This window comes from Heliangelus exortis, chromosome 1 (genome assembly GCF_036169615.1).
Source record: "Heliangelus exortis chromosome 1, bHelExo1.hap1, whole genome shotgun sequence".
NCBI lineage: Eukaryota > Metazoa > Chordata > Aves > Apodiformes > Trochilidae > Heliangelus > Heliangelus exortis.
The window spans coordinates 30,274,752-30,295,412 of NC_092422.1; the positions used below are offsets into that span (position 1 = coordinate 30,274,752).

At 41.4% G+C, this 20,661-nt stretch overlaps 1 protein-coding gene across 3 annotated transcripts in view; it reads left to right on the forward strand.

The window, feature by feature from the left end:
- Nucleotides 1–7,666: 7,666 nt before the first annotated feature.
- The window catches only part of EPSTI1 (epithelial stromal interaction 1), a 54,207-nt gene continuing 41,212 nt past the window's right edge, over nt 7,667–20,661 (forward strand). For 2 of the 3 annotated variants that reach the window (XM_071740051.1, XM_071740061.1), the window contains exons 1-3: nt 7,668–7,962; nt 18,156–18,214; nt 20,477–20,560. In XM_071740051.1, coding sequence (XP_071596152.1) covers nt 7,769–7,962; nt 18,156–18,214; nt 20,477–20,560 — 337 coding nt within the window. In that variant the 5' untranslated portion in view covers nt 7,668–7,768. Of the gene's footprint in view, nt 7,963–18,155; nt 18,215–20,476; nt 20,561–20,661 lie in introns of all 3 variants that reach the window. The other variant, XM_071740071.1, reaches the window with a different exon arrangement.

Below are 20,661 nucleotides of genomic sequence, written 5' to 3' on the forward strand. Positions count from 1 at the left end.
ATATATATTTTTTCCAGCTTGTGCAACATGTGCTCATAATACTTTCTCATAAAAGTAGCATCTTTGAGTCTGATGGGAAAATAAAGTAAATGTGAGTTACTCATTTTATCCACTGAATGTGTTTGTCCAGACAACTGCAAGAAACACACATTCTTGTCTCTAATCAAAAATAGCTGCTTTGGTTTGAAAAACCTCAAAGATTCAGTCAACTAAAATCAGCAGAACATCAAAAATAATGAATTTTAACCTTGTTTTGCAGTTCTGGACCGCTAAAACCCGAAGTGGATTAGAAAAATTTCTTTAATATCTAGATATACAAGCATAATTTTAAAAAAATCTACCTAACTGGTACCACATAAAATCCATGTAAAATACAGGAGAGTCAGGAAACCTAAACATTTTGCTGCCTTATGGTACACTTGGTAATTCCACAAGGAATTACTGCTTCACCACGGCTTCACCACTTCCCCAGATCCTTCTTCTTGTACATCCAGACAGTAGCTCTGCATTCTTCCTGGATCACCTGCCCCTTGCTCCCATCTCCTGTACACTTTATCTTAATATTTTAGGCAAGAGCAGCTTGTTCATCCATGCAGGCTTCCTGCTCCTCTTGGCTGACTTCCTGCTCTCAGGATGGATTGTTCTTCAGCTTTAAGGTAGCTTCTTAAGCTTTCAGTACTGTATCCCACGGGATCCTTCCAAGCTGAAACCCCTTTACCCCTAAACAGGTGAAAGTCTCTGCTCCTGTGAAGCCCAAAGTCCAGGACTGTGATTCTCCTTTGCTCCAGTTTTCTCATGGTCACTGCAGCCAAGTTCTTCCCTGTCTTGTATCCAGAAGAGCAAATTCCCTACCAGCTCCTTGACACCCCCTTTGCAAGGAAGTTATCACCAATGCACTCTAGAAACATTTCATTGACAGAGAAGCAAAATTTGCCCTACAAAGACATACTATGGTCCATCTAGGCAAGCTCTGAGATGGAAAACTGCTCTGATTCCTCTGTCATCCTCATAATCCCAAACTGTGCTACGAGTACCACTTTCTGGACAGTGAGACTCAGGAAAAATATAGATTAAGCAGAGCCAACCATATAGTGAATATAACAAAAAGAAATCCTGTGCTGGGAGAGAAAGACCATAGGTTGTTTACCTTGGAAGCAGGGAGGGGAGGAACAGAAGCAGCTGGGTCTTGTGGTTATGGTTCTCTCCCAAATCTCCTCTCAGCATGGCACAGCTGTGTGCTGCACTGTGCACAGGATGATGCTGGGAGAGACAATCTGTCCATTACTATTTTAATTTAATCCTAAACACTGGTATGTTCCAGCAAATTGTCACTATTAATATGTAGCCATCTTGTCTGTATTTGTTATGCCATTTAAGTTAATTGTCTGCATACTTTTCCTGTAAATTACTTCCCCCAGCAGTCTGTGCTACAGCATTCCATGGTGCAGGCAGGATCAAGGCTGGTGAGAGTCTCTGTCAGGACTGGAGAATCTGAAACAGGTATAAGATTAAAACCTGTGAAATTGATAACAAGGAGGGAGAGCCTTTTGGATTTACCCTTTACCACTGAGAAATTCCAACAGACCCTGTTCCGTGTGGCATGTGACCAGTGACATTAGAGTGGCAAGGACTAAAGTTCCATGCCAAAGATTGAAGTTTCTGAGGTCAGGCAGAGAAGAGAGGATAATTGGGAGTTATCAAGGAAATCATAAGGCGTATCGTATAAAATTGGCAGAGTCTGTACTTGAGCCTTGCTGAATTGTCGTGTGCATACAAATGAATAAAGAATAAATCTTCCCAGCCACTGCACCAGGATTAGAGGTTGGAAGAGTTCATTGCTCCTAAAACCATTTGTATGTTTCTTTAATTACCACAATACACCATAAAAGCAAAAAGAAGCATGAGCTGTGGACTTTCATTAATTTCTTAAGTAATATATTCTGAAACATTAAACAATAAAGAATGTAATGTTCTTTCTAGATACTGTAATAATTGTCTGTGTGACACTTTTGGTTGACTAGTTACCACGGGGAAGTATATTATACAAAATCCTAAGCTGGAACTAATCATGGCCTTCAGGAATTACGAGAGTACAATTATCCCTTGAAGAAGATGGTACATACAGCAAGAGGCTCAGGTATCTTTAGTGAATAAGAGTATTAAAATAATATATGTGTAAGTAAATCTTGTCTGCATTAAAAACTGTTAAGAAAAAAGATACGTTCAGGAGTTTTACAAATACTATTTTAGTACCATACTCAAGGACTTTTTCCTTCTAGCCACAATTGTGGAGCAATAGCTGTAAGAGTTCTTTCTTTCTGATAGCATTTGTGTAGTTTACCAGTTAATTTTGCAATTGTCTTTTCCAGTAGATTTGTTGCAGGCAATTTTAATAATATACAACACTCACTGGTAGGCCTGATTGGTTTTTTAATATCAGACCTTTAAAATAGCCCTGCTTTACTATTTAATATTAATTGTATAGCAATATAGATGTGCACAGCACTCTCCAGGCATAAGAATACTAATGAAATGTAGCAATAATTTTCAGGCACTACTTCAGAACCTCAATATAGCAAGTTCTGGACATCTGGTCAAGTGTATTTTCAATTTCCCCAGGTCTTTTAGTGAAGTAGTATTAGCTGCTACTCTAATGCTGTAATGCTGAAGGATACTGCAGAGGAAGCAAGGGTCATTTTTATTTTAGGGAGTGGAAGATGATAGTTTTTGACAACTATTGTCAATTTCAGCTTTTTGTCCATAAAGTAGGGTGGGTGTGAAGCATTTTAAATCTCCTAAATAGGTTACCCAGCACAGACACACACACGCACTTGTCACACCTAATGACATTCTTTTTGCTGGGCCTGACAAGTTCCTGTCCTAAATATAAACAAGAATAAATGTTGGCCAAATGTTGACGTTCCACCCTTCTTCTGGGGTTATCTCTCTGGGAAGCACAGAAATTTATTTCTTCAGCCTCCTGATCTGCAACAATTAGTGCTATTAACCCTGCAGAACACCCTGTCCTCAAAACAGAGCACTCTTGCTCCTAACAAAACTATAAAAACAACACTACAGCTTTCATTCATATTAATGTTTTATGGGCTTGGTCTATGGTGAGCTCAAATACTTTGCTTGCATAAGCACGTTTCAGATAAAGTCTTTTAAAAGTAGAGCTAAACATTACTGTGTTGTCTATTTTAAGGTTTTCCATTCACAATCGTACAGCAAGACAGAGTACTCAGCCAGGAAAACCTTGGCAAAGTAAAATGCATATTTAAATTTTGGGTTTCAACTTGCCATCATACCAAATTTTCAGTATGCCATCAGCCACAACCTGGGCTGCTCTGAAAGAAGCGTGGCCAGCAGATCAAGGGAGGTGATTCTCCCCTTCCACTCTGCTCTTGTGGGACCCTACTTGGAATACTGTGTACAGGTGTGGGGTCCCCAACATAAGAAGGACATAGAACTCTTGAAATAAGTCCAGAGGAGGGTGACAAAGATGATCAGAGGGCTGGAGCACCTCTCCTATAAAGACAGGGTGAGAAAGTTGGGGTTGCTCAGCCTGGAGAAGAGAAAGCTCTGGGGACTTTTTTTCAAGTGAGTGTAGTGGTAAGTCAAGGGGTGGTGGTTTAAAACTAGAAGAGGGTAGGTTTAGATTTGACATTAGGAGGAAATTCTTTAGTGTAAGGGTGGTAAGAGACTGACAGGTTGCCCAGAGAGGCTGTGGATGCTTCATCCCTAGCAGTGTTCAAGGCCAGGTTGGATGGGGCTTCGAGCAAACTGGTCTAGTGGGAGGTGTCCCTGCCTGTGGCAATGGGGTAGGAAATAGGTGAACTTTAAGGTCTGTTCCAAAACTAACCATTCTGTGATGATGATCATCATAGTTACAAAACCACTGCTTGCATTGCAAATTATAGGTATGATTCTATATTGTCCTAAAATACAGGGAATTGTTCCCAAAGATCAACCGCACGGTATGCTCCGTAATGTATTGAGCTCTGTGCCTTACCTACCTAGCCAAAATATCCAGGGAAAAATTATGCATGTGAGCCCTTGAGCATCATACTCAGTGTTTAAGCTGACAGAAGAAGAAAATGTGGTTCTCCAGCAGTCAAGGCCTTGACTTGATACCATTTGCTGGCTCCTGGGAAAAATAGAGAATGGGCTGTAGGAAATCTAGCCTGTCTTGGCTGTCTTTCTTAGAAGTCTCCTGCAGTTTGATGCTTTTCTTCAGGCTTTAGGCTTCTGGTCTCCTTGGATTAAATGAAAATCTTAGCTTTTAACGAAGAGCGTCTGTGGTCATGGAAAAAACTTAAAAAATGCAAAACCTTTAAATCCCTAAACCAACAGTGAAATAGTGAAGAGTGAACAGGCGTTCTTAGGGAAGGAAAGGTGTGGGACATAACATTGTTTTAAATACTTATTTTCTTTATCTTTTTTTGATACTATTTCTTCCACAGGCAAGAACTTCATCTCATGTGACACTTCCAAAGAAAGCATGAGGTGGCTGACGGGGATTCTTAGTACCCCTTATAGTGAGAAATGATCTCTGACATCTCTCACTTTTGTTATAGTGCATGCTGCAACTGAGTTGGAAAGAAGGTTCAATGTAGAATATTCCTCTACAGAAATTGTTTTGGTTTATTACTGTAATTTCATGAAAGACATAGGTGAGGGCAGAGTATGGTGAATTCTTAATATTTTACATGTCCACAGAAGGATTGTCTCATAGCAAACGAAAGATCATTTTCTACCAAGAACTTTCCTTCCACAAAATAAAATCTAAAAAGTTGGTAGAGGCAACAATAATAATAGAGGCAACAATAATCAGTCTCTGGGGCCAGAGACTGATCTTTTGTCCTAAATCCAGCTAGCAGACTTGCTCATATGTATGCTGCCTAAGAGTAGCCCCCAGTAGGCTAGGAGGAGCCTTAGTATTTAGGAGAAGCCTGGTGAAGGTAATATGGAATTGGTTGTCCCTCTGTGTTGCAGAGGTTGCTGGGACACTGTTGGAGGGCTGTTTACAGTGAAGGAAACCTGGTACAGTTGTATTCATACTGACTCTCTGGAGCTCATGTCTGGGATGAACCATCCTCAGAGCCAGACCTGGATGTTGTCCTGGGGAGAGTTTGTATTATCCAAAACAGAGCTAAGAAATAAAATGAGCACTGAAGCAATGTGATTGAGCTTCTAGTGCTTAGGTTCACTTTTCACCCCACCTTTTTTTTTTTAGCAATGTAGATGCATACTACTTATATTCTACATTTACTGTTTGTAGCCAAAAGTTTCTCAGTTTCAACAGGAAACAGATGTGAATTTTACATAACAATTTAAGATTGAACACAGAGCATCGATGGCCACATTGATTAAAATAAATTTTTGTAATTAAATTTGGGTTATGAAGACATTAATCTGCATGGGCTAAGAAGAATACATATGTGAAGTTGGAGTTTTACCAAATAGGGTGCCAGTAGGCACAGCTCTTATCCCACAAATCTTTGCAGTCCTCAGAGATACCTTTATTATTATTTTATGTTCCCTGTAGTCTTTCTACACTTCATGTATGTACCCCATAGTCCTACATAAGGGACTAAGCTTGATGCTTACCTTCATCTGCCAGCACCTTGTACAACAGAGAGAGAGAGGGAAAGGAGGGGGAACCTGGGTTAGGAGATATTCCCCAAGCCTTGCTTTCATCTATGTTTGGCAGCCCACAGGAAGCAGAACAGTGAGCCTGAAGCCTTCTGCCCCACCTTAATGCCTTCTTGGACAATTTAGGGGATTACCCAGCTTTTGAAATCCCATGCTTTTGATTTGTGGTAAGAACCCAATCACTGTTGAGAACAAAATATGACCCAACAATGTCTTACAGACTAAACTCAGTCATTTGCCCACAGCATATGGCTTTAAAAGACATGGGGCAAAGAAGGCTGTAGCCTACCCTGGCCTCTTGGGCAGCTTCCTGGGAGCACTGTGAGTAAGCAGAATGATTAATGACACAGGCAGCTAAAAGATAATTGACATCCATCCCACCCCCAAGCTGAGCCACTTCCCTAGAAAGTGTCCCAGAGACCAGTTCTTCCCTAAAAATCCAAAAAGACAGACTGCTGCCAAGATGGAGTGGCTTCTGCAAATGTCTCAAGGTTTGCTAGAAGAGATTGGGATTAGCAAAATCAAGGTTTAGCAGAAGGTAGGGAGAGGGCCTCTGGGTGAGTTTTGCTGTCTGTCCCCAAGGAGTGACTGCACTGGACTCTCCCATAGCATTTCTGTGTGTCTGGACCAGGGTAAATCCATCACGGCCCAGAAGCAAGATGGTTTTGGTGGGTTGCAAGGGACCACCAGACCTAGATGGGTTGCAGACTACTAGACACCAGGTGATCCCTTTGCACCCCACAGCCATTGCACTCCAGGTTCTCTGTAGAATTAGTGTACAAATGAAGTTTTTCTCATCCCTGCAGATGCTCCAGCACTTCATCTGATAGCTACAACACCACTGGTCAGATTGTTGGGATAGAAAGAAAGTAAAAGAAATATATTCCAAATCTTAATATTTTAGAATTGATTATTTTAGAATTAGAGGTAGAAGAAAATAGGAATGTGGAAACATGTAAAGGTTTTACCTTGTAAAGAATGGTACTTTGTTGGGAGTAGGAAAACTATGTACTCAGCATTTAAGTAGCGAGATAAGGATAAGACTCTGCATATCAAAGTTAGTCGAGTAGAGATAGAAGGAAGCTGGTAGCAAAAACAATTTGGAAGTAATCACACACCAGCTGGACATTAACCAAGAGAAGGAAGGTGAAAAGGACACAGAGGAAGACGTCTTACTTCATCAGAGGAAGACTGTTTACTTCATCCTAACGACCACCAGAGAGAGGCAAGCACAGAAGGGGCCAGTGTCACAGTTCACTGATGAAGCAATCTACACATGCATATGTATTAGAAAACTCTGTAACCTGTTGAATATGTAATTAGACTGCGAAATTTTCCGGGATAAATTGTGGCCGTGCTGTGACTGACTTTGGAGCCAGATTTGGGTGCGTACCCCTGGTTCCCGGGGCCTTGAAATAAAGCACCACATATAACCTCTCCTGAGTGGTTATGTGTTTGTCTCCATGCTAAAAAGATGTGTCCACTGGATGTATCTGTGTTTTTGCTTGAGGTCATGTGTTTGTCCTCTACTCATCAGGTAGAATTAGGAAAGCCGAAGTAAATTAGTTTTCTGATTGAGCAGAATTCAAAGGCAGAATTCGAGTTGTCCAGGACCACTGATTTAGGATTTAGCTCAGGTTAGCTTTGAGTTTCACTTTCATCTTTCTCTGTACACTCCTGGAAAACAGAAAACAGCCACTTCCCTAGAGTTATCCCCCTCTCTCATAGGTAAATTTGAAGTGCTGTGGTAAAAAATTGTCAGAAATTGGCTTTCAGCCAGAGATCACTGCGCTTCTGCTGTAGCAGTCAATTCCAAGGCTGCACAAACTGTTGTTGACTCTTTTTTTTATAAAAGAGTATGGATGAGTTTTGCTGCCATCCCATGACTCCAATCTGCTTGGGTGCTGTGGCTGAGAAGCTCAAACTGAGCTTCTGCTTTCTGCTCTGATGACTCAGGGAGCAGTGCCTGGATTTTCATGCCATACAGGCCAGAGTTCAGCCAGGGGCGGGTCTTACAGGGAATTGAAACCAATCTGTAAAAACTCAGTTTTGAGTCTTTCCCTATCCAGAGCTGCAGGACTCCCTTCTGACAAGGCAAGGGACTCTGGAAGTGATGTCTGGCATCAGAGGATGGAGGGGAGGCAGCATGGACAGGACAGCTGCTGCCTCCAGTACCTCATTTTCCTCTCAGGGTCACCTCTGGGATGACAACGATAAAAGAGAGGCTGAGAAAATGCAGAAGATGACAGCATCTGAAAAGGAGCAATCTGGCCAAGCATCAGACTACCAACAACAGCAAGAGAAGTAGTAAGTAGCAAGGCGCCTGGGTGAGATGGTGGTGGGTGTATCAGGAGCCTATTCTCCACCTTACTCAAGTTGTGTACCTCCAAAGGCAGAAATAATTTATAGAGAGCCTGTGAATGGCACTGTACACCAGGAGCTGGTCCTTCTCCAGTCAGAACCACCTGTAGTAAGCCTGAAGCCTACCTATGAACAATGCTTTCTCCATGGGACTCAAGCTGTTCTGGCAGGCTTCCTGATACCATGGCTTACACATCATATGATAGCAGTGGTCAGTTCTATGTGTTTGATGTTGCTAGTGTTGGTTTCTTGGCATTTTTTTTTTTTTTTCAAAGTGCAATTTCAAATCTGGTTCTAGCTCCTTGTTTTCTGTCTCCTAATATTTCATCTCGGAAAGTTTAAAAATACTTCCTCTGGCTTAACAGATGGATATAGCAGTGTTCCAGCATACATCTGAATGCAGTCCAGGACATAAAACCAGCTTCCAACAACTCCATGCTGACAAAAGTAAAACCAAAGTTTCAGCCCTCATTTTTATTTTAGGCTTTATTGAGATGTAGGCTCAGTCCATCTCTGGTTTTCAAGTGACAGTTCTTAGAGAGCTTGTATATGCTCTAGCTTGCAGATACAAGACAGAATAGAACTGACAGTAGAGTTTTATGGACATGTGTTTAATATATATATATGCTTAGCTGACCAAAGTGAATTATTCACAGTCTTTTTCCCCAAAAGTGCTTTTTCTGAGAAGTTAGTAACAGTGCATGTAATGTTATTATTATTATGTGCTGAGTTTGCTTAGCTTGCTTTTTTTTTTTTTTTTATTTCCCCGCCTTCCCAAACACTGCTGACAGAAACTGAAAATCTGTTTCAAAGTTTTCCTTCCCTTCTTTCTCGATGAAAAAGGTGGAGCCACACTGTGAAGTGGTGGCAGACTGCAACTGAAAACAGCAATCAGCAGCTTTCCATTGTAACCCATGAATGCCTACTAGGTAGTAATGATATGGGGACTATTAAGATCTGGGCATCTTTGAAATCCTTCAGCACTTTAATGACTGACTTTCAGGAGAGCAAACAACCATTCCTGAGTTACAATCTATGTTTTATTTTCTGCTGCTTCCAAACATGAAAGACCTTGTGTACTGCCTGCCCTCAAGCTGGCATATATCCACAGTACAGTGAGAGCAGCCCTGGTTAACTTATTTGTGCTATGTGCATAATTTTCCTACTTTTTTTCCTGGTTAGGTTTTTGGTTTTGTTTTTGTGGGGTTTTTTTGTTTGTTTGTTTTTTTGTTTTTTTGTTTTTTTGGTTTTTTTAGTTTGTTTGTTTGTTTTGGGGTGGGCAGGGAGGGTATGGAGAAATTGGATATGGGAGTTTTCTCATGGGTGTAACTCTTTGCCCGGATTTGGTCTGGGATACAAACCCCAATGCTATAGGTTTGAGGTAAATAACTAATCAATTGGTTAGAGCTCCCTACAGAATTTAAGGCTACAGCAAATATATCCACACAGATTCTGATCAGATGATGGGATCTCCCCTAAAATCGAGTAAGCTTTTGAGGAAAAAGTAATTTAAAGCTGTTATCCATCTTCATATGATGCTTGCAGACAAAAAGCTGTTGTGCATCTACGGCAAGGAATGATTAATATTTTTGGCTGTGATGTGATATGAAAGAGTTTCTCTGTCTCTTTATAATGCTTGACACAGAATTAATTCCTAAACTTGGAGCGTACAAATTAAATTCTACAGTAGTACATAGTTAATGAGAATGAGCAATGAGGGAAAGGCAAGTTCAAACAAACCATGTAATATGAGTGGGAAACAAATACTCAAAAAAAGAAGTGAACAAAACTGGAGTTTGCTACCTTCCCTCAAGGAGGGGGATGCTTGCTGTCAGTCTGAATGGGATGAAACCACTTAAACTGTGATTTCCTTAGCTAACTCTGATTAAAGTGGAAGATGGTATCTGAGATGCTGAAGCAGGCCAGGGAAGATTGTTATTTCTAAAAACTGTTATATTCACTGTTAAATCTTTGTTATTTCAAGTTGCCTTCAAGATAGGTCTCAGATTAAGACACATTTCAGCAATGATAAAGCTTACTTGGCCTTTTGTCCATAAGTCCTTTTGAACGTGATGCTTAAAGCTGGAGTACTAGGAAATCCTCAGAACTGTCCAGGTTTTCAGGCAGTGGGATGACTGAAGTTTGAACAGAGGAGTTGGAAAACTGAAGTCATAGGCTGTCAGTAGAAAAAAAAATGCACAGACTAGAATTCACCTGGAAGGCTTTCTGAAGGAAATGTGTAGCAGAGGGAACATGAGGGGCCCACGTAGGGTACCTCTATGCTAAAGAGTGGCTTTATTCCAACTTGTGTGCTGCTTGGTATTTTCTAGAAACAGCCAGGATATGCATTTGCTGCAAGCAAATCAGGGGTCAGAAGCTCTGTTGAAGCCTCTAAGTATGTGTGTGAGTTGTTTCCATACAAACTCTCAGGTTTTGGGTGGTATTTCAGAGTGACTGGGAGTGAGAAAACACCTTAGAAGCATCTTAGGGTGGCATCAGGTGAACTTTCATGGAGGCTGAACACATGAAATACATATGGGATGTGGCATGTTGTAATCTCATTCACTAGTTGATATTCAAACTCAGCTATTACAAGTACAAGGTGAGCAGCTGGTGTTAAAGAGTAATAGTTCTCTTGCTTTTGAAAAGGTGTGATATGACATGTCAAGGCTGAGAAGTGATAATAAAATGGTCCTCATTAAGTTAAGAAAAATACTTGTTCAAACGCAAAATTGAAATGAAACTTTGTACATCCTCCTCCAGTTCTATAAAGGATGTGGTTTCAGGCTGTGGAGAAAAAATCACCAGGATGACAAGTGCTTGAAGCTGCTTCTAATAATAAGCTTGCATTTAAGTTACTTCACTTTGTCTGCTAAGTGCCATGAAATTAACTTGTAGAAAGTGAATTCCCAAATTGCCCCTGTTCATGTCTATTCAGAAAAAAAGTTTGTGCAGAAGAAAAAGGTGGAGGAAAGTGGGGAAATTAGAGGCTTAGACTGAAAAAGAAAATGCTGCCCCATTCAGCACCCTGTCCTTGACACCTTTAAAGCTGGAAGGAATAATACTGGTTCTGTTGAAATCCATTAAAAAATCAAATTCAAAATAGTAAAGTCTGAAGATGTATTGTTGCATAGCTGCTAACAGTCTCTCATCATTTTGTGTGAAAGGGAAGCAGAGTCACTAGAATGCTTGACTACTGAAATTGTATTCTTTGACTGCCAGAGCCAAATCCATCAGGGGCTTTCTTTCCTTTCTTTTGCAATCTTCACCCAGAATTAAAAAAAAAAAAATAAAAAAAATATGTATCTACAGCATTGTCAGACCTCTCAATCTTGTGCTGATAGGGTATTCTTACCAATGCTGAGAATTTTATTTCCTTTCACAATCTGAAATTTCTTGTTAAAAACACCGAACTAGTCTATGAAACTGGAAGTGGCTGCTTAGCAAAATGCTTGCTTTGCCCACTGCCCTGCCACTGTTCTGAAGAGTCTGCTTAGAGTTGAGCTCTGACTTTGCTACACAGGAGAAATGTCCTAACTCTCCATCCTTCAAGCAGATGTGCTCATCTTTACAGCCCCCTGAGGTGATTCAGAGCTGCCCGGCTTCACTGTGGTCAAAGCCAGTGCCAAGTGTTTGGTGGCAGGGTAACTGCAGTAAGATTTCTGGTAATCTGGATGAGGGGGTTGCTGTGCCCCTCATAATGCTTGAAGGGTGGGAAGGAAGCTCTTCTAACTCCTGCAGCAGAGGGCTTTTTCAGAAGGGCACAAACCTTGATTTGCACAAACCCCAAGATGTTCCCTTGATGCACAGCCTGATGAGGAGCTGTGGTGAGATGGTCAGTCTGGGGCTGTTCGGCCTGGAGAAGAGGAGGCTCAGGGGAGACCTCATCACTCTCTACAACTCCCTGAAAGGAGGTTGGAGCCAGGGGGGGGTTGGTCTCCTTTCCCAGGCAACTCTCAGCAAGACAAGAGGGCACGGTCTCAAGTTGTGCCAGGGGAGGATTAGGTTGGACATTAGAAAGAATTTCTTTACTGAGAGGGTGATCAGACATTGGAATGGGCTGCCCAGGGAAGTAGTGGATTCCCCGTCCCTGGAGATATTTAAAAAGAGACTGGATGTGGCACTCAGTGCCATGGGCTGGTAACTGCAGTGGTAGTGGATCAAGGGTTGGGCTTGATGATCTCTGAGGTCCCTTCCAACCCAGCCCATTCTATGATTCTATGATTCAATAAGGAACATACAGGATAATACTGTGTTTGGGCATAGCCAACAAAAGGACAACAAATACTCTGGTGCAGAGGCAAAGGATGAGGAAATACATTATGGAAAAGAAAGTAAAGGAAGCAGAGATGGACATGCCACTAGCTTAAGTCTTAATCTTCATGTGAAATGGTGTCAGCTCTCTGGGCATGCTGGCAAACCTGACTTACAACACAGGGACACCTCTGCAGGGGGTGACTTGGCTCAGTGCTGGCACTGCCAAGCTCAGTGCCTGGCCTGCCTGCATATGGATGCTCTGTGCTCCTCTCAGCTTGTGATTACCAGGTGCTCCAGCTGGCTCTGGCATGCTCACTGCATCCCTGGCACTCTGCTAACTGAGCTGCTTTGGGACCTGGGGATGGTATAAACATGGCCACACCTGAATTCCAAGGCTTTTTTGAGTCCAGTGTAAGTCCACCACACTTCCACAGCAAACTCTCCCCTGTTGGTTTAGTCTGCCCACGACCATATGCTAGCTAATGGCATCTTAGTGTTTTCAGGGAAGAGAGAAAGCTGTGCAAGCTGAGTTTGGGCTGAGTGCTACCATTTTGGCTTCCTGATTTGATCCATCACTGTGACAATTTCCTGGTAGTTTTAGAAGGTTGTTGAGATCATCCAAAATGGGGTGCTGGCTGAAGCACCTGCCTTTCTGCTGTGCTGTAGCATGCTGAGCCCAAACCAAGCTGCTAAATCTAAATCCCATCTTGACACTTAGAAATTCAGTTTTTACTTTTATTCTTTGGACCAAATTTTAACTTCCAGAATTGCTCTACAATCTTGTGGGTACTGGAGAATTGAGATTTGGGTGCCAACAGCAGAGTGCAGGTCTTTTGCTTTCCTGCTTGTTTCTGACTCATACCTTCTCCTGGACCTCTCATTCCTGCTGGTTTCCATCTCACTTTTTCCCCGTGCAGGTTCACTTCTGCATGATTAACTCTGTGTTTTATTCCCAGGCCGCACTGTGGCAAATATGTTGGCTTTAGCTAACCAGAGGGACCAGATACAGAAAAGTTTGCTCTTGCTTAATAACCTTCCAAACATCAGCTGAACTGTGGTATTTTTGTGCACTCCTAGCCTGTGGCAAACACAGGACAAAATCCATGAAGGTAGACTTTTGATCATGATAAACATTTTCTGCTGATTCAGTTTATGTTTTGCCTCCTCTTAAGAACAGACACACAGCCAGGACAGGTGTGTATAATGTTAAACCCCAGTAATTTGCTTTTGTCTCTGAGCTGCAAACTGGTAAGATGCTGACCAAGATGGAGAGCCAGAGCCTCAAGCCTGCATGCAAGGTTTGTACATCCTCCCAGAGCTCTGCTTATGGCAGTGCCAGGGCACAGGGCATATTGCTCAGCTGAGGGCTGGAACCATGGTTGTCACTTGTCATCAGCATCTGGCTGTGCCTGCATTGGGAAATGGGGATACCTCAGGACAGGTGTTTGGTTTGACATCTTGTAGCCCCCTGACTCGGCAGCTTCCATGGTGCTTGGCACCATATGGGTGCTCCAGCAGGCGTGGGAGTCTTGGTGAACATAATCTTTTGTGGTGGCATGGACTTGGTTGCTCTTAAAACAATTCCTGATAATTGAATGCAAAGTTCAGCTCAGTGTATCTGAAGGAGATTTGACAATTCTCTTGGACAGTTTGATCCTTTTTATGTTTGTTATCCTTGTTATTTAATGTAGTATTTCCCCTACCTCTTCCCTTGAGGCCTTCCTCCAGACTGAACCTTCCCAGGCCTTTTTTCCAAGCTTTAGACATTTATGTTGCTCTCCAGTTACACCCTCCTTGGTCTGTATCACTTACAGAGAGCACATTGCCCAGTGGAGCAAAATATTTAGTTTTCAGCTTTGTGGCATTGGTGTACTGATGCACCTGCAGCATAAAACAGTGGAACTGGAGATAGTTTATAAGAGCCATTACTTCTGTAACTCTTTAAACTATTTCACACTTCATTTGGAAGGCTCCCCAGTGGTGGATGGCAAGAGTGGGCTTGAGGAAAAACTGAAGGGCACAGCTCTGCAAAAGGCATTACTGGTGAATGGCAATTCTAGTGCTGGTTGTTTTTCTTTTCAGTTTTAGAAATAAGATATTCTATACAAACTTGAAAGAAAGTAGAACAAAGGTTTCAATGATCTGTACCCTGAAGGCATTGAAAAAGTGTCCTTGAGTGCTGCTAGTTAGATGAGGAGGATTACACTCAGGATTCAGCATTTAAGATTTAAGACATGATGTTCTCTGTGTTGCTGATCACTCAGACTGTAAACTACCTTTGCAAATTCTCTTACTGTATTGCAGGTATTTCCTGATTGAAATGTTTCTGTATCTATCTATTTTTATATATATAGGTGCTTATATTCCCAGTATTGTGGTATTTATGTTTAGCTGTTTGAAAAATCATATTAGATTGCTTTATGTTTTATTTCAATAGAGATACATTCTCTTATTCCCTACAATTTTCTTATGCTCATTAATATCTGTTCAGACTGTGTAATTTGTCAATACATTCTCATTTTCTGTGGAGAAAATAAACCAAAAAAATAGTCTTATCAAGAATAATGTGATCTATAAATGTAGAAGACAATTTCTTTCTCTTTTTGAAGATACTACCTGGCTAAGATATTCTCTCTCCTCTTGTGCACTGACTTTCTGTGCTCCTTTTTGTGTAGTCTGTATTTTTATTTATAAAACAACCCTACCTCCAAGATAGGCTTGATTTAAAAATAAGAGTCATTGTTCAGGAGCCTAAAAAAATTAAATTCTTTATAATTTTTCATTATTGTGGATTTTGAAATACTTAATATATTGGTATAAAGTACAAAAAGTCTGCATATCACTGATAGCTTCAGATCTTTTCATTTTCTTAATTGCTATCCAGGTAAGCAGGATAATTTGCTCCAGAATTATGGCTACTGTGGCAACTCAGAAACTGCCTGGAATATTAAATTGACAGGATGTAGTGGGTTTTACAGGCTTTACTGGATCAGAGGTTTTGTCTGCACAAAGAAATGACATGCAATATCCTGCAAACTGGGTAAAAATACAAGGTGAAAGCTGCTGCTGGATTTTTGCATTAACTTTCTTGCCTTCAAAAAAAAAAAAAAAAAAAAATCTTAAGAAAATGAGGGATGCTAGGTGTGGATTTTAATTTTAGCATTAGAACTGGTGGGGCAGATGGTGTCTCTCAGGCAACAGCTCATCTGGCTCCTCTCCTGCTGTAGGCTTGAAAAGCAAGGACCAGTTTGTACCCTGACATTCACCCACCCCACAGGAAGTTTTACCAGGTGCTCTCTCTTCTATCCCAGTTCCCAAAGCTAAACTCTTGCATATCTATCTTTCCAGAGACCAAGATGAACACTATAAAATTAGATAAGCTCACTAATACCCTTGTGTGTTTGTTGGTTTGTTTATGTGTTAACTGGGATTAAAACAAAATATAAGCACCAGGTAAAAGACAACCAAAAGTTGGTATCCTGCTCTGCCTTCCCCTCCCCCACTGGAGACCTGACATCTTCATTTTATTTTAATTTTGCTTTTATTTCAGTAACATGGAAAAAAGAATTGGCCTGTAAGTAATCACTCTTTTAACCACAACAACTCTTTTGTAGTTCTTTGGAAAACACAGCAGAGCTTTCCCTGGCTGTAAGTTCACTAACACCTCTACCCTTTCAGAAACTGATTGATCTTTGCTGTTCTGTCATCTGCCATCCTGCTTAGCTCCTGAATAATGACCTTGCTCAGTTGTCAGAAGAGTGGCCCCCACTGGCCTCCTGGATTTTGAGCCTTCCAGCCAAAAAGCAGATAAAGGAAATGATTCATGGCATAAGGGCTGGATTTGATACCGTGATTTCTCATATCTATGTGGACACGCAGAGGTCCATTCTTTTTCATTTGAATCTCAACTTAAAAAAAAAACCCAAAACACAAACCAACCAACCAAATGCTGTTTGAAGTCATCAGGGAACATCTGATGATTTACGAACTCTTCTGCCCTCTAGTGCTGTCAAGCAGTGGGACGTCTGAAGTGCACGGATTTATTTGCAGCTCACAATTCCAGACATTTTTTTTCACCGATAAAGAGAGGGTAGTGTAAAAGGTAATTACTATTTTTTTGTGTAAGAACTTGAGGGAAATCTGATCTTGGGATCTGAAGCAGTCAAGAAAAACTGCTAAAAAATTCTTGAAACTGGTGAACTGTACAGCAGCTTGTTAAAGGCAGCTTGGGTTAAATTGTAACTGCTACTACTTGGTCAAATAACTAAAAATGTGAAAAAAAATACCACTGGTGGCGAATGCTATGTCATTAACAAGATGGGTTGTCATAACTTCTTTTAAGTTACTATTGCAGTTGTGCCACAAAAGCCAGAGGGACGTTGCTACTCTCTTAGCTCCTGCCTTTGAGGGTCTGAGATTCAGTGGTGATGTGGAGAGCAGTCTCATGGGGACCAAAGTGTGCTGGCCAGAAGGGAAAGGATAGTGTTAAATGATACTGTTAAAGCTCACAGCTCTGTCTTTACCAGTTTAATCTCATAAATTAATCCACATCCTCCTAGAATAAGTCTTCAAAGAGAAAGAGGTAATTGGATATAAATAATTTCCTTCTCAACCCCTGAATTACAGTGATAATGGCAGCAGGCAGCTTTTCGCACTTTGATCTCTTTGCATGATTTTCAGTCCCCTTTTTAACCTTAGTCTTGGGCCTCATTCTCTCATTACTTTTCCACAGCCAACTGTGCTCTCTTTGCTTCCTAGCTTGTCCTCTAGCCACCTCCTGTGGCCCTTTCTTCTTCTAAGAGGCTCATCCTTTCCTCCTCATTATCCTTTGTTTTCTGCTCTTCTCCTTGGGCCTTCCCGGTGATGAAATCAGATGAAACATTTGTGCCCAGGCCTGCCTATAAAACCCTGACAAATGCTGCAGAGAGATGTGAGCTTACTCTGATATGTGAAGAGTGAAGCCAACTTCTGCTTAGTGCATTTCTGGTAAACCTGGACCCCTGTGGTTTAACTTCTTTGAGCAGGAGCAATGTAAACTCATAGCCAGACAATGCACTGTGTAGATAAAACCCTTTGTTTCCTCCAAGTGGAACTGACATGTTCTCATCACTCTTTTGATCACTTCGAGTCTCTAATACACTCTGAACCCTGTCCTGTGTCTTTGCTGTCACCTGAGATTGATAGCTCCTTTAGACAGCAACAGCATTTTGTATTAAGTCTAGTGAAACAGGGTCTTTGTTCCCTTTCAGTGTCACACTTTAGGCATGACAGCAAGACAAATGTAGCCAAGGAATTCCCTCTGCCTGACATACACGAGGCTGACAAGGAAACTGAGGCTTGGGCTGAGAGCGTGTCACCTGGATCCATCACAAACAGAATGGTTTTTGTATGCTCTTTGGGCAACTTTTGGACAGACTGACTGAATCTATGTATGTATGGGATGAGGCTGCCAGCACCAGTGCTCTTCCCATTAGACAATGTTGTCTCCTGTCCTCGAGCAAGCTGTGGGAGTATTTGTCTACCACGTGGAACATTTCGGTTCAAAGAAATTATTTGATATGAAATGGCTGGGATTTGAGGTCAGCAGTCTAGACTGAGATTTACATGGGAAAAGTGAAGACTATACTAAAAGTTTCTGAAAATGTTATCTTTCATATTTGCAGCCAGCTATGAATATGACAAGTATTTCTAGAGTATTAACCAAAATTTCCCAAAATGGGAAATCAAAAGAAATCAAAATCTGAATCAAAAGAAATACTGGTTTTGATAGGAAATTAGTTGTTACAACAGCAGACAGCTGACCTTGCTGATGAATGAAACCTCATTCTAGTCCTGGTTTTTGGTAAACAGGAAAAATAAGAGTGTGTTTTCTTTCATTTTAGTGTCCGCCCATATGTCCTGGTAACTCCAAACAAAACCAGAAGAAACCAGCTACAGCAAAGTAAGTTGGTACTGTGAACCTTATTGTCCAAGGAACTTTTCTCTTCATTTTTACAATGCTTTTATATCTGCAGCTGTGAAAGGAAAGTCAGTGCTGTGAGCACTCTCCATCATCATGTGAGCTTTTCTGAAGATTAACTTCTCATCTGACTAAACTTCATCCAGAATAAATCTTGTTCAGAAAAAGGTTTCAGTTAATTTATATGCTGGAGCTGTTCAAGATGGCTTCTCCAAGAGTCAGCTGGAATTAGCTCAATCCCACTTTTACAGGACTAAATTCAGACTGGGCAACCTCACTTTGAACACTCTCTTGATTTGGGGGAAGAAGAAGAAAAATATAAGAAATATTTTTGACCATACTCTCATGTGGAGATTAAAGCATCTGTTGGCTCCTGAATCCCCATTTAAGGATTGTAGGTGGCTCTTTTTATGAAGCTGAGAAAGATAATTTTAAATGGAAAATATTTGTGGATTTAAATTCACTTTTCTTTGGCTTTGAGTCTTGCTGGTGAAAGGACCTAAGCAGAAGCAACCTCAAAGCTTAACAGAAAGACAAAGCATGTATTAGAAAGCCTTCACTGGCAAAAGAACAGCAAGAGTTGGTCATGAAAGAAATTCAGTATAAAGAGGTGACCAAGCACTGCAGTCCTACACTCCTGGCTGTTTGTGCAAGAATGGGTGTCAGTCAGCACTCCTCACATTTTGAGCCCTCATGGAAAGAGAGCAATTAAATCCTTTCTGTTCAATCATTGAGTTTGGGGGAAATGCATCACCAGCAGGCTGATGTGGGGGTGAGCTTCCTTTGGTTGCAAAAAATAAAATGGACTTCTGGAAGGAGAAATAAAAGCAGATCATCATGAGGCTGACTCTGACACTACCAGCAAAGGTGCTGCTGCTCTCTCAAAAATCTGTTTTCACTTCATACCACCAGCATGAAAGATCTGAAGCATGTCAAGGATTTCTGCCATGGATGCTGGCAAAAATAGGGCCTCACCAAATCCAGTCTCTACCTAAGTGCTTCTTTTAAAGATGGAATAACAAGTTGATGTCTCTCTTGGACCTCTGTAGAGACTTGTGCAGGAACTGGCTTTGTCTTGTTAGAGGAGAGCTGGAATAAGTGTCTAATAGCCAAAGACCCTATGAAGAGAGGCTGAGGGAGTTGGGGCTGTTCAGCCTGGAGAAGAGGAGGCTCAGAGGAGACCTCATCACTCTCTACAACTCCCTGAAAGGAGGGGGCAGCCAAGTGGGGATTGGTCTCTTTTCCCAGACGACTTTCAACAAGACAAAAGGGCATGGTCTTAAGTTGTGCCAGGGGAAGTTTAGGTTAGATATTAGAAAGAATTTCTTTACAGAGAGGGTGATCAAGCATTGGAATGGGCTGCCCAGGGAAGTGGTGGATTCTCCGTCCCTGGAGATATTTAAAAAGAGACTGGATGTGGCACTCAGTGCCACAGTCCAGCAGCCGCAGCGGTGGGTCAAGGGTTGGACTTGATGATCTCTGAGGTCCCTTCCAACCCAGCCAATTCTATGAAGCTGTGAATCTATGAAAGCCTGCCATTAGAATAATACAGTTTATGTTGGTTTCAGTAAAACCCTTTGTCATCTAAAACATAGCTCCTCTTTTCAAAGGCTTTGTGCATCTTGCTTTTGAAGAGAATTGTTGTGTTTTTTCCTCTGTCAGTCTTTTCAAGAAAGCAGTTTAATCATCCAGCCATCTTAGGGCATAAGACTGGTGCCCTTGACTGCATCCACTGACTACACTGGTAACTTGCCACCTATCTCACATGTGGACATCTCTGTTGAAGTGTCTGAATTTGAACCTGAGTAATGCATCCCTTCTGTTCTTATTTAGGGAGCCAATTGTTGGGTAAGAAAATTCCTTATTCTTCATTTCCCTGATGGGAAGTGTTACACCACAAGCATTTCCCTCCATGCAGCAATAACATCTTAATGGTAGCAACCTTTGCTTTACCTGCAGGAGTAAATACTGTGGCATTTACCTACAGGTTTCCAGGGATTTAAAAGAAGCCTATTTGAGTCCTAGGGCTTGCTTACCATGGTCTTGAGTTAGGCAAAAATGTTTGCCTTATTAGGTGATCAGTGCAGTGACTACGTAACCTCTGGGGGTGTCTACACCCCTTGAGAACAAGGAGGACCCACATTCCTGGATGGGTCTTCAGGGTTACATACAATTAGTGATACTGATTGCTTTTTAGTACTGTTTTTAACTTCCATATGTTTGTTTCTTTTTGTACCTGATCAGTTGCTAAGAAAGAGCTAGATGACCTGGAACGATGGAGGGAAGAACACAGACCAGGGCCAATTAACTTGGCTCCACAGAGACTGGGTAAGAAGTGTAAATCAGCTGTTGTGAATTACAAAATTTCATTTTTCATGGCGTGAGACATTTTAAACTTTTTTTCCATATGCCACTTAATAAAGAGATTC